The 14,094-nt window shown below is 42.9% G+C and overlaps 1 protein-coding gene across 1 annotated transcript in view; it reads left to right on the top strand.

Moving 5' to 3' along the window:
* The window catches only part of CEP192 (centrosomal protein 192), a 122,241-nt gene extending 108,618 nt beyond the window's left edge, over positions 1 to 13,623 (top strand). The window contains 5 exon segments of the mRNA XM_021096019.1: positions 4,009 to 4,128; positions 4,529 to 4,650; positions 6,548 to 6,674; positions 7,269 to 7,327; positions 13,184 to 13,623. Coding sequence (XP_020951678.1) covers positions 4,009 to 4,128; positions 4,529 to 4,650; positions 6,548 to 6,674; positions 7,269 to 7,327; positions 13,184 to 13,322 — 567 coding nt within the window. The 3' untranslated portion in view covers positions 13,323 to 13,623.

The raw sequence follows: 14,094 nt of genomic DNA, 5'->3' as shown, positions 1-14,094 counted from the left end.
CAGGAGACCTGACTTTATTAGGAACAGCAGGACCCCCTACACTGACACACAGCTTCAACACCGCCCTGCTCAGAATCCCAGCTTGAGTGTGTGTGCTTATGAGACTGACAGGTTGATTCTAAAATTCATAGGGGACCCAGAATAACCAAGACAATCTGAAAGAGAATAAAGTTGGAGGATTTACACTTCCCATTTTCAAAACCTCCTATAAAGCTGCAGTAATCAAAGCAATGCAGTGTTGACATGCAGATAGACATGCAGAATTTGTGGTACAGCTTTGAAAACCCCCAAATCAACCCTCATATTTATGGTCAGTTGATTGTTTAGTAAGAGTACCAAGACAATTCCACAGTGAAAGAGTATATTTTTCAACAAATGGTACTAGAAGACCTGGATATCCACATGCAAAGAATTATATTGGATCCTTACTGCAACCATGTACAAAAATCAACTCAAAATGGACTGTAGACTTTGGTGTAAGAGCTAAAGCTGCAAATGGTGGAAAATACTGTCCTCTTCATGATCTTGGGTTAAGCACTGGTTTATTAGATGTAGCCTGAGAAAACACAGGTACCAAAAGGAAAAACAGATGGATTGTCAGAGTTTAAAAGTTATTTTGTGCCATCAAAGGACAGACACTGTTAAGAATGTGACAAGAAAACCCAGAGTGAGAAAATGTTTACAAATCACGTGTTTTGAGGCAAGACTTGTGTCCAGAGTGTGTAAAGAGCTCTTATAACTCAATAATACAAAGACAAATGCCTAGTTTAACACACAGGCAGAAGTTCTGTATAGACACTTCTCCAGAGAAGATACACAGGTGGCCAGTAAACACTAGAAAATCTGTGTAGAGTCACCAGTTGTCAAGGACATGCAAATCGAAACTGCAGTGAGGTCACTTTACACTCACTAGAGGACTGTGACTTTTAAAAATCACAGTAATAATAGCAGGTGTTGGCAAGGATGTGGGGAAATTAGAGCCTCACAGGGGGCTGGTGGGAATGGAAGACAGTGGTGCGGCCACCGTGAAAAGAGTTTGATGTGAAAACATCACGGCTCTGCGTAACTTAAAGGTGGAGTTGTCATATGATCCAGCAGTCACACTTTTGCATAAATACTCAAAAAAGTCAATCCCAGGATTAAAACAAAAACTCACACAGAAATATTCATAGCAGCCTTATTTACAATAGCTCAGAGAGGCAGAGACAGCCCATGTCTGTATTAACTCATAAGCAGACAAAATGTGGTGTGTCCATACAATGAAATGTTCTTTGGCAGTAAAAAGGAATGAAATACTGATATCATGCTACACAGGGTGAACCCTGAAAACATGCTGAGTGCAACCAGACTCACAAGGCCAGATATTGTATGATTCGATGTGTGGCCCATGTCTAGAACAGATGACTCTGTAGAGATGGTAGCTAGATGTTTGCTGGGCTGGGAGGGAGGGCCTTGACTGGAGGTGGGTGATTGTTGAGAGGTTTTTTCTTCTTTTTTTTTCCTCTATTTCCTCTGTACCCGCAGCATATAGAGGTTCCCAGGCTATGGGTTGAATTGGATCTGCAGCTGCCAGCCTACACCACAGCCACAGCAACACAGGATCTAGGTCATGTCTGTGACCTACACCATGGCTCACAGCAATGCCAGATCTTTAACCCATTGAGTGAGGCCAGGAATTTAACCTGTGTCCTCATGGACACCAGTCGGGTTCATTACCACTGAGCCACAATGAGAACTGCCTGTTTTTGCTTTTGTTCCCTTTACTTTAGGAGATGGATCCAAAAAAATATTGCCACAATTTGTGTCAGAGTGTTCTGCCTATGTTTTCCTTTAGGAGTTTTATGATTTTTGGTCTTATATTTAGGTCTTTAATCCATTTTGAGTTTTTTGTATATGGTGTTAGAGAATGTTCTGACTTCATTCTTTTACATATAGCTGTCCAGTTTTCCCAGGACCACTTTTAGAAGAGACTGTCTTTTCTCCATTGTGTGTCCTTTTCTCCTTTGTCACAGGTTACTCGACCATGAGTGCATTTGTTTATTTCTGGGCTTTATTCTGTTCTGTTGATCTGTGTCTGTTCGGGGGCCAGTACCATGCTGTTTTGATTACTGTGGCTTTGTAGTGTAGTGAATTCTACCAGACATTTAGAGAAGAGCTAACACCTATCTTTCTCAAACTAGTCAAAAAAATTGCAGAGGAAAGAACACTTTCAAATTCATTCTATGATGCCATCATCACCCTGATACTAAAACCAGACAAAGGTGTCACAGAAAAGAAAATTATGGGCAGTTCCCTGGTTAGGACTTAGCACTTTCACCACTGCAGCCCAGGTTCAGTCCCTGAGATCCCACATCAAGCCCCTGCATGCTGTGGTCAAAAAAGAGAAAAAAAATCACATCCAGTATCACTAATGAATGTAAATGCAAAAATCCTCAACAAAATACTAGCAAACTGAATCCAACAAAACGTTCAAAGGATATACTACGACTTACCTTGGGGTGCAGCAGGTTAAGAATTCAGCATTGTCACTGCAGCAGCTCAGGGTGCTGCTATGGCTCGGATTCTGTCTCTGGCCAGGGAACTTCCACATGCCTCAGACACTGCCAAAAATAAAAATAAGGGTACAGCATGATTGGGTGGGATTTATCCCAGGGATGCAAGGATTCTTCAGTATCTGCAAATTAGTCAATCGGTGTGATATATACCATGTTAACAAGGATAAAAACCATACAATCATTTCAGTAGATGCAGAAAAAGCTTTTGATAAAATTCAACACCCTGAGAATTCCCATCATGGCTCAGTGGTAACAAATCCTGCTAGTATCCATGAGGATGCAGGTCCCTCATTCAGTGGGTTAAGGATCCAGCATTGTCATGAGCTGTGGTGTAGGTCACAGACACGGTTCAGGTCCCGAGTTGCTATGGTCAGCAACTACAGCTCCAGCTTGACCCCTAGCCTGGGATCTTCCATAAGCTGCATGTGCATGCCTAAAAATAGACCCAAAAAAATTTTGACACTCATTTGTGATAAAAACTCTCCAGAAGGTGGGCATAGAGGGAACATACTTCAACATAATAAAGGCCACATATGAGAGACCCACAGTGAACATCATACTTAGCAGTGAAAGCTGAAATCATTTCCTGTAAGGTCAGGAACAAGACAGGATGTCCACTCGCTACTTTTATTCAACATAGTTTTGGAAGTCCTAGCCACAGCAGTCAGAGAATACAAAGAAATGAAAGGCAACCAAATTGGAAAAGAAGTAAAACTGTCACTGTTTGCAGATGACATGATACTGTACATAGAATAGTCCCAAAGATGCTACCAGAAAACTGCTGAAGCTTATCAGTGAATTCAGTAAAGCTGAAGGATACAAAATTAACGCATAGGTATCTGTTGCATTCCTATACACTAACAGTGAAAAATCAGAAAGAAATTAAGGAAACAATCCCATTTACCATTTCTTCAAAAAGAATAAAATAGAAATAAAAGAAAATTGATGAACTGAAAACAACACAGATGGAAAGGTTTACCATGTTCTCAGATTGGGAGAATCAATATTGTTACAGTGACCTACTACACAAGGCAATCCTATCAAATTACCCATCACATTTTTCATAGAACTGGAATAAACGTCTTTCAAATTTGTGTGGAAACACAAAAGACCTTGAATAACCAAAGCAATCCTGAAAAAGAAAAATGGAACTGGAGGAATCACATTCCCTGACTTCAGACTACACTCCAAAGCTGCAGTAATTAATAACTTTAATTTTAAAAATTTACATTTTGAGGAATATATTACATAAAACCTTAAAGGAAAATATACTTGGATCTGGTATTGTCATAAGCCTACTGAAAAATATTCAAGTCCTTTTTCCATAGGCACAATCAGCCAATGCAAAAACATATTCCCTTCAGTTTTTTCATACCACGTGTTGAATTGGTAACTAACTATATGTGTGTAAGATTCGTTCTCTGAGTTCCTCTCCCGGATGTGTGTTTCATAGGTGTCAATCACGTTTTTGCCCAGAGACAAAGGGGAGTATGCCCAGTTTTGGGATGTTGAGTGTCACCCTCTTAAAGAGCCTCACCTGAAGCACACCTTGAGGTTCCAGCTCTCTGGACAAGTGAGTGTTACACTGAACTTAAGTCGATTACGGGATGTGTTTCAAAGACACCAGGTAGAACTGGCATGAAAAACTAGCCTGAAAATGCAAAGTATGTTCCTGGTGTTACTATTATATCATTAATTCTGTTGTAGATTCTTTACCTGATTTTTTAGTGTGTGTTTCTATTGGCATGTTAGAGGTCTGGGTTTGGCTCTGTGAAATCCGTTTGCCTTAATTAGGTAAGATTGTGTGTGTGTGTGAGAGACAGACAAACAGTGCAAGATAAAGCATTTGTGATTAGAGGAATTTAAAAATCTTAAACCTTCTTTTAAAAATTGTGAAGGAAATAGTGGAATTCAAATAGGGAAATGTCCATATATTTGTTTCTCCTTCTTCACCCTGTGATTTTTTTATACAGAGTGTCAAAGCAGGACTTGAACCTGAAAATGCACGCATGTCCACGAATGGCCTCATTAAACTCGATAATGTAATGAAGTCCCAAAGACGAGCTGAGTCAGAGGCCTCGGTCCCCATTCCTAGGTATGCTGCTCATTCATTCTCATGACTCGTCACCCAGGGGTCATTGAGGTGTGATTGCTGTGAGAGATGGCCCAGGGGCTTACCTAGGACTTGATGTGTGTCCCCCATTCAGTCAAGGCCCAGACTGCTCCTGTGGCGCCTCTGCAGCCCATCCCACCCTAAGCAGGCGCTCAAGACTGTTCTCCCAGCCATTGGCCATGTCAGCTTGTTGAACTTCCTGCTTGTGGTTCCTTCACTTATGGTGACAATTTGGGGCTCATTCAAGCTGAGTGTCTGCAGCTGTTCCTTGTTGTTGACCCTGCACTGCCATGTGAACACATCACAGCTAATTCACTGTACTTCTGGCATTTAGTGGCTTCTGATTTGGAACCCTTTTGAATGAAGGCGCCATAGACATGTTTTTTTCATTTCTTTTTGGTAAAAATGTCTAAGGGTAGAATTGCTGGGTCGTATGATATTTATTTACCTTTAAACTGCCAAATTTTCCCCAAAACAGCTATACCATTTTATTTATTTATTTATTTATTTTTTTAGGGCCGTGCCTGCAGTGTATGGAAATTCCCTGGCTAGGGGTCGAATCAGAGCTGTAGCTGCTGGCCTGCGCTCTAGCTACAGCAACTCGGGATATGAACTGCATCTACGACCTATACCACAGCTCACAGCAATGCCAGATCCTTAACCCACTGAGCAAGGCCAGGGATTGAACCCTCAACCTTATGGTTCCTAGTCGGATTTTTTCTGATACGCCATGACGGGCACTCTGAAAGTAGATTCTTAAAAACTTTTAAAAAGTATGTTATAGCAACGGCATATACAACTTAAATGATAATATTTTAATGTATTACCTAATACTTAGGGCTGACCTAGATCTGAGGGAAAATGCTTATGAGGAAAATGTATGTGAAATGCCTTCTGGATGTGATGTAAATGAGGTCACACACACATTGGGGGAGCAGATAATGCGTCTTAGGAGAAGCTTGAGAGCTGAGGGTCTGTGTTGTCAGCACCGCTGCCGGGCCGACGGGTGCCTGCTGCCAGCTGGTCCAGGAGAGGGACTTGGGACCAGAAGCAGGGCTGCTCTGACCGGGTGGTGACGTCACACTAACAGGCTCCTTGACAGTCCCAGCAAGGATGGGAGGCAGTGAATGGGAAATTTGAGGAGTGGCTTGGTCTGTCATATCTGGGGAGACACCCCCCGCCCCCGCCCTGAAAGGGGACCTGTGTAAAGGACCCGGCTGGGGATGGCTCCTGAGCATGAGGGTAGCATGTAGGGGCAGCGTGCAGACCAGCAGGCTGAGGCTGGGGTGTCTGGACAGCAGGGCATGCCGTCCAGTGATGGGATAGATGAGTCTTTGCAGGCTTCTCACCTGGCTGTGGTAGGGGCAGTGGGAGCAGACCTGCTGCTAGCCAGGGCTGTGTTCACTAGGTTTGGGATTCAGTTGGTGTTGGGGAGGACAAGGAGGATGGAGAGAGGGCAGCAGTGTCAGGTCAGCTCTGGATGGCACCCAGACACTGGGTCTACATGGAGGGCTAGGCTCGCAGAGGAAGGACAGCAGCGGAGCCTGTGTTTGGGGGACAAAGGTCCTGGAGTTAGCCAGAGGGTACATGTGGGTGGGAGGGCAGCCAGGGCCAAGGGGCTGGGTGTGGACCTGCTCCGGCTGCCCCAAATGGTCCATCCTATGACTTGGAGGCCGCCCACTGACTATGCTGTTTGTGAGGTGACCACAAGGAAGGGCAGCTCTGCCCTTGAGGGGCTCTGGGTACAGGGACAGGTGGTGCCCTGGGGGCCCTACTGCCTGCAGTTTGTCTTAATGCAGACAGACCAGGAGTTAATATATGCAAAGAGTTAGTTACTATGGATTCCAGATAATTAACTTGAAACCTGTTTCCATAGCAGGCAGCTGGACCTAATTCACCGTGGAGTTTATGCCCCACAAGACGTGTATCAGTTTCTGCCAACGAGAGTTGGAGAATCGAGGACGTTGAAAGTTAATTTGCGAAATAATTCTTTTATTACACACTCGGTAAGTTGGAAGTAATGCTGAGGGTTGTGGGAAAGTAAGTGTATTCAGCTCTTTGATAAAACATTTCCCTGATAATTAGAAATTTGTTTTATAAATTTGTTATAATAGTGAATTTTTTAAACACCTCAACTACTGTATTTAAAAAGGAAGTTCAGGACAATTGGAAACATTTAGTATTTGTTTAATGTTTCCTTTTGTTTTCTTTTGTACCATCACACCACCATGTTTATGGATAACATTTACTCCAGTCAAAACTAGAATAAACTTGGACTTCCCTGGGGGCTCAGTGGAGTGAGAAACCCGTGTTGTCACTGCAGTGACCTGGGTCACTGCTGTGGTGCGGGTTTGATCCCTGGCCAGGAAACTTCTGCATACTGTAGGCAGACCAAAAAAAAAAAAAAGAAAAAGAAAAAAAGCAAATGCATTAAAATTCCTTTAAGTGTGTTTTCATGAGCATTTGTTATTTTACCTAATTTTGTGTCTATACATAAATTGACAACGTTGTGTCTTTAAAAAACGCGTGGTATATTGATTTAAGTATGCACAAATATCTAACTTGCATAACTTCAGAAAGTGTTTCATATTCAATTCCAGCTGAAGTTTTTAAGTCCCAGAGAGCCTTTCTACGTCAAACATTCAAAATATTCTTTGAGGTGAGTTTATCCTGAATCCAAGTGCTCTCATCCTGGTACAGGACCCCAAGACCCCTCTTGGGGGTTAGGACTCTGAGGCTGCCTTCTGTGCAGGCCTACCGCCCAGCACCGGGCTTGGATCTCCACACAGGAGGGGACAAGCCTGCAGGGAGACAGGCCGTGCCCTGCAGGGAGACAGGCCGTGCCGTGGAGGTGGCCACCCAGACTTGGTGCAGTGTTGGGACCGAGCCTGTGGCTCATGTTTCCCAGTGTTATGACAGCTGTAAGCCTACATAGAACCTTAACTGTCTTGCGATTAATTTTTGCATCAAATGTAATTTTCACTCTGTTGAATCACAGATTCTTATTTTTCCTAATTGGGACAAAAACTTCCCCAGATTCATTGGGGAAATTTTATTACCCTATTTTCCGGTTATCATTCTTCAGGTAAACCTATATTGGGTCTCGTTCTCTTGTCGCCCTTGTTAATTTTCTTTCTTTTTTTTTTTTAATGTGTTTATTTTTATTTTTAAGGGGTGTGTGTGTGTGTGTGTGTGTGTGTTTCCAATTTTATTGATATAATTGACACATGGTGGGTGCTGTGTAAGTTGAAAGCGTACAGCGTAATGATTTGACTTACATATATCACGAAGAGATGATCACCATAAGTTTCATGAAAACTATCGTCTCATGTAGATGCAAAATTCAAGACATAGAAAAAAATCTTTTTTCCTGTGATGAGAACTTCTGAGATTTATTCTCTTGAACAGCTTTTATATATAATGTACAGCAGTGTTCAGTATATTTGTTGTGTTGTACATCACGTCCCTAGCACGTACTTATCTCACAACTGGAAGTTTGTATTTTTCACAGTCTTCATCCACTTCCCGCTCTCCACCTCCTGCCTCTGGTAGCCACAGCTTGGATCCTTTTTCCCTGCATTTGTTTTTGAAATCAGCTGACCTACAGCACTGTGTTAGTTCCTATTTTTCTATACGTTTCACACTGACACGCAGTAAGTCTAGGGTGATACACCGCCATGCAGAGATGTTAGCAGAGCTGCTGACAGTGTCCACACTAAGTTCATTCATTTTGGAACTGAAGTTTCCACCCTTCATCTTCCTCACTGGCATGTCCGCCCTGCTCCCCTCCCCTTTGGCAGCCTGTTCTCTAGGAATATAACTCTATTTCTGTTTTGTTATGTTTGATCGTTTGTTTTGTTTTTTTAGATTCCCCATATAAGTGAAATCACATCGTGTTTGTCTCTCTCTGACTTATTTCATTTAGCATAGTACCCTCTAGGTCCCTCCTTATTTTTACACATAATCAGATTTCACTCTTTTGTGGCTGAGTAGTGTTCTACTGTATGTATGTGTCTATATACCACATCTTTACCCATTCATCTGCCAATGGGCACTTGGTTTTCTTCCCTAAGATACCTTTTCCCATCCCCTCACTTCCAGTCTGGTGTGTGTCTTTAGATCTGAAGTGTGTCTCTTGTAGGAAGCATATACATGGGTCTTGTTTTTGTATCCATCATTCAGTCACTTTTGATTGGAGCATTTAACTCATTTAAATTAAAAGTAATTATTGATAGGCATGTGCCTGCTGGCGTGTTGTTAGCTCTTTGGGGGTCTTGCTAGTTTCTTTTCCCATGTGCTGTACATAAAGGCTGAAATCTAACCTGGGGTGTCCCTGTCGTTTAGAATTTTCACCATTGGGCTCTGTTGGACTTCACAGTAACTAAAAGTAATTTTACCTTCATATTTGAATCTATAATTAAACCATTTATCATTATAGGATCTTCCATTTTAGCATCAGGAGGCTGTCCCAGAAACATGTTCTGTTTTGTGAAAACTTAGCTTGTTTGCAGACATTCGAGGCTGTTTCTGAGTTGCTCAGCCCAGCAGGGCTGACTCTGAAGCTTGTGTTGGCCTCTAGATACTGGTGGATGTGGGGGGGGGCGGGTGGGAAGGGCAGATTTTCCACCACCTCTCCTTACTTTCCCTCCCCTCTCCTGTGTGCTGTGAAACCTGCTTCCCCACAACCCAGCCTCAAGGCACAAATTGTGCAGTTTCAGCAATGAACAGATCTAGACTTGATTTCTCTCAGCCTTGTTTCCTCATTTGTAAAATGGTAATGCTACTGGCAGCATGGCCTTGTTTCAGGAGCTCAGGAGGCAGCCTGTGAGGGCATCCCAGGAACACCCAGTGGTGAGGGGTCTTCAGCAGCACGGGGAAGCCATCCTCTGCAGGGGGCTGTGGGCAGGACCCACGGATTCGCACAACATCTCATGGTTTCATGTCAGTGATGTCCTGCCTGGTCCTTCTGCAGGTACACGGACAAGAGGGGCCTGAGTTCAACACGCTCCAGGCCCTGCCCTCCACCTTCTCTGCTCTGAGCTATGTCTCCCCTAGGCCACCAGAGAACCCCTGAGCAAATATTTTTTTATTAACCAAATTTGAACAGTTTGTATCATTTAAAATAGCATTACAAGATACATTTTGTTTGTCTTATATACTTAGAACATGTTATTATTTAAAATGTTTTTAACTTTTTATACTTTGAAATTTAAATAAGGTAATTTTATACTCACTAGTGGCAGGTACTTGTTATTCTGCTGCATTTCCAGAAAATGTTCATCCATATTCTGGAACTTAGAATTAATAGTAAAGTTACAGATTCCAGCATCAGCTTTAATATTTAGGGTCAGTGATTCAGTATAAACTTAATGAAATACAAGAAAACCATGTGTGCAAAGCAGTAACTCTGACCTGTTTAACCAAGCAAAGTAAGCTACATCATAGAAAACACTTCTCTCGTGACCCATGTGTACGCTTAAATCTTACGTACAGGGAGGCAGGAAAGTGGTTTCTTCATAACATAACAATGACTTCTTTCCACTCTGGCCAAGGAGCAGACCTCTGCTTGCCTGAGATTTCTGGCACAGAGCTGGGCAGTGGGACTTGTGCTCAGGGAGGGCTGGAGGGCTTTTGTGCCTATCCTGCTGGTGGGAGTGACAGCCAGCCTGTCCGGGCAAGTGATCGTGGGCTCTGAGGCCCTGAGCCCTTTCCAGCCCCTCATGGTCACATCGCATTCCAGACAGGTGAGCCGCACGCATGCTCCTGGGGAAGCTGGCTTCAGTCACAAGTGGGCATCTTGCCCAGGCTGTCGCAGGCCTGCAGGTGACTATGCAGGAGCAGAGGCGGTGAGCGAGGGCATGTGCTGGGAACAGCTGCATGCCTGGGAAGTGGGGGACTAAGGAAGGTAACGGGAAAGTTGGGAGCATTGATGAGCAGTTTTTTGGTGAAGGTTCTTTTTGAGGCTCTAGATGATCATCTTTTTCTTGTGTCTTTTTTAAAAGAATTTGTTCATGTTCCCGCACAGACCCCAAGCATCTACTGTTAGCTGTTTATTTAGGTTTCATCTGTGCTGAGGTGTGGCAGCTGCTGTGTGCCCACGGGCTCCGCTGAATTACTGCGCAAGGCAGGGTGGTTCTCCAAGTTGCAGCCAGGAGAGCAAAGCCCTCCTTTAATTAGAGGAAAAGAAGGATTCCGGTTACTGTAATTTGTAGGTTTGGCGCCACACCCATGCCTGCACACTCCCCTCTCTGCTTCCGCTCCAGTTCCTTGGCTGTGAAATTCTTCCTTGGCTGGTGGAAGGTTTTGAATTAGACCTGGGCGTTGGTTTCGGCACTGGAGCTGTGTTCTTTTTTTTAAATTGAAGTATAGTTGATTCACAATGTTGTGTTAATTTCTAATGTACAGCAAAGTGATTCAGTTATACATATATACATGCATTGCTTTTCATATTCTTTTCCATGATAGGTTACTACAAGATACTGTATATAGTTCCCTGTGCTGTACAGTAGGACCTTGTCCTTTATCCATTCTAAATCAATAGTTTACATCCGTGAATCCCAGTTCATCCTCCCCCACCCCACCTCCCCGTTGGCAACCACAAGTCTGTTCTCTCTGAGTCTTTTTGTTTCTTAGATATGTCGATTTATGTCCTTTTTTAGATTCCACATATAAGTGATATCATATGGTGTCTGTGTTTTTCTTTCTGACTTCACTTAGTATGAGAATCTCTAGTTGTATTCATGTTGCTGCAGATGGCGTTATTCCATTCTTTTTTGTGGCTGAGTAATACTCTGTCGTATACATCTACCACATCTTCTTCATCTATTCATTTGTTGATGGCCATTCCAGTTGTTTCCATCTTGGCTATTGTGAATAGTGCTATGAATGTATGGGTGCATGCATCTTTTAGAATTATGGTTTCATTTGGCTATGTGCCCAGGAGTGGGATTGCTGGGTCATATGGTAGTTCTGTTTTCAGTTTGTTAAGGAATTTCCATCCTATTTTCCTTAGTGCTGTGCCAACTTACATTCCCACCAGAGTGTAGGGGGTTCCATTTTCACTGGAGCCGGGTTCTTACTGGCATCCCAGTCTATTCACGTGTTTGTAAATCTAAAGCAGATGATACATGTTTGTTGTAATATGTTTTTTCAAAACACTCCCTCAGGTAAATACAGTGTTCTGTATCCATATTGTTAGTAATGGGATCTTCTAGAGATTTATTTTGAGATATTTTAATGTTTTAGTAATTTATAAGTTACAAAGTCTCATAATTTGGCATATTGTACTACATCATTCTGAGGATTGAGATGCTAACATGAAAGAGAAAATTGTAGTTTGTCAATGCCATGGATAGGTACCTCCTTTTTTCTCTTCTTTTTTTTTTTTCTTTTTATTGCAGCACCTGTGGCATATGGAAGTTCCTGGGCCAGACATCAAATGAGAACTGCAGCTGAGGCCTATGCCACAGCCACAGCAACCCTGGATCCTTAACCCACTGAGCCAGGCGGGGGATCAAACCCACATCCCTACAGAGACAACATCAGGTCCTGAATCATCTGAGCCACAGAGGGAACTCTGGTGCCGCTTTTTTTTAAGGCACATTATTTTTTGACCTGGGGAATATGGTATATGTATGCATGGGGTGGGGGGAGATGACCCAAACTTTAGATATACATATTCTACATTATCAATTATATCAGGAAAAGAGTTTTGAAATACTTAGACTGTTCTCTAGCCTACAGTGCTGTTGTACCCAAGAGGCCGCACTGTATTGATTTAATCAGGAAATAAGCTGGAAACAGCAGCACACATCAGTTGCAGTTGTAGCTCTGAGATGAAACTAAGTTATCTTTCCCCAAGGAAAGTCTAGAAGCTGTAAATTTTCTGGAGTTCCAGTCATGGTACAGCAGAAACAAATCCGACTAGGAACCATGAGGTTGCGGATTCGATCCCTGGCCTTGCTCAGTGGGTTAAAGGATCTGGCATTGCTGTGAGCTGTGATGTGGATTTCAGACACGGCTCGAATCTGGCATTGCTGTGGCTCTGGCATAGGGTGGCAGCTGTAGCTCTGGTTAAACCCCCTAGCCTAGGAACCTCCATATGCTGCAGGTGCGGCCCTAAAAAGCAAAAAAATTTTTAAACTTAAATTTTCACTTAAAAGCGGGTAAAACAGAAGGTCAATAACACCATGTGGGCTGTGGTGAAGTGCCTGTATCATTAAGAATAAAGGTATATTTCTTAAAGTTTGGGGACTTCCTTTCATGAACAAAAACAAACCTTCCAGTATACTATGTGCAAACACAGGGCACTCATTACCTGGCGCACGAAAATCTGCAAATAAATTTTCATAAAGACTTTCATAGGGATTTTGGTGCACACCGCAGAAGCCGTGAGCTACGGTGCAGCAAATCCTTGGGTGGGTGGGGACCCAGGGTACTGACGGGTGGGGGCGCTGGTGGGGACCCAGGGTGCTGACGGGGACCCGGCACGGTGCTGATGCCCCTCTTCCCGCAGGGCCCAGCACTACATCAACATGCCCGTGCAGTTCAAGCCCAGGTCCACGGGCAGGTTTGAGGCTTTGCTGGTCGTGCAGACAGACGAAGGCAAGAGTGTGGCTGTCCGGCTGATGGGTGAAGCCCTTGAAAAAAGTTAACTGGAAGCTTTTTGCAAAGTAAATGACATACATTATATCTTGGTAACTTTATTTTTTCTGCACTACAATTATGCTCTTGTATATATTTTGTATGATAAATTGGATGTCTGTAACTAGATTTTTCTATTTCGAGAAGCTAATCCCGAAGACCTGACGAAAATAATCATGTGTCTAACCTACAATATGTATGTAACTTTTACAGGGGAGAAGAGTTCTATTTTTGCATTGATTATGATATCCTTAGTAAATATGGCATATATTTTAGTTGGTATATCCAGAAATAAACTTAATTTCCACTGAACTCGTCTTTTTTTTTTTCTTTCTTTTTTTTTTTCTTTTTCTTTTTAGGACTGCACCTGAGGCATATGGAAGTTCCCAGGCTAGGGGTCCAATCAGAGCTGCAGCTGCCTGCCTACACCACAGCCACAGCGAGACTGGATCCTCAACACACTGAGCAAGGCCAGGGATCAAACCTGAATCCTCATAGATACTAGTCAGGTTTGTAACCCACTGAGCCACAGTGGGAATTCCTGAACATGTCTTTTTTTATATGATGTCAAATAGAAATTAGAATGTCACTTTTCCTGCTAAATTTACAAGCTCCTGGGTCTCTTCTATGGGTTTTTTCTCCATTATACAGTTTCGTTTTCTCGTGAGAAATTCCTTCTTTGTCTTTTGTCTCATCATCCAGAGAAGAAAGGGAAGCTTCCTTTCAAAGAAACTTTCTCCAGAGTAGGGACATCTCTGTGTTCTGTGCAGACATGTTGGAGAG

This window comes from Sus scrofa, chromosome 6 (assembly GCF_000003025.6).
Source record: "Sus scrofa isolate TJ Tabasco breed Duroc chromosome 6, Sscrofa11.1, whole genome shotgun sequence".
Lineage (NCBI taxonomy): Eukaryota > Metazoa > Chordata > Mammalia > Artiodactyla > Suidae > Sus > Sus scrofa.
This window is presented reverse-complemented; position numbering and strand designations above follow the sequence as displayed.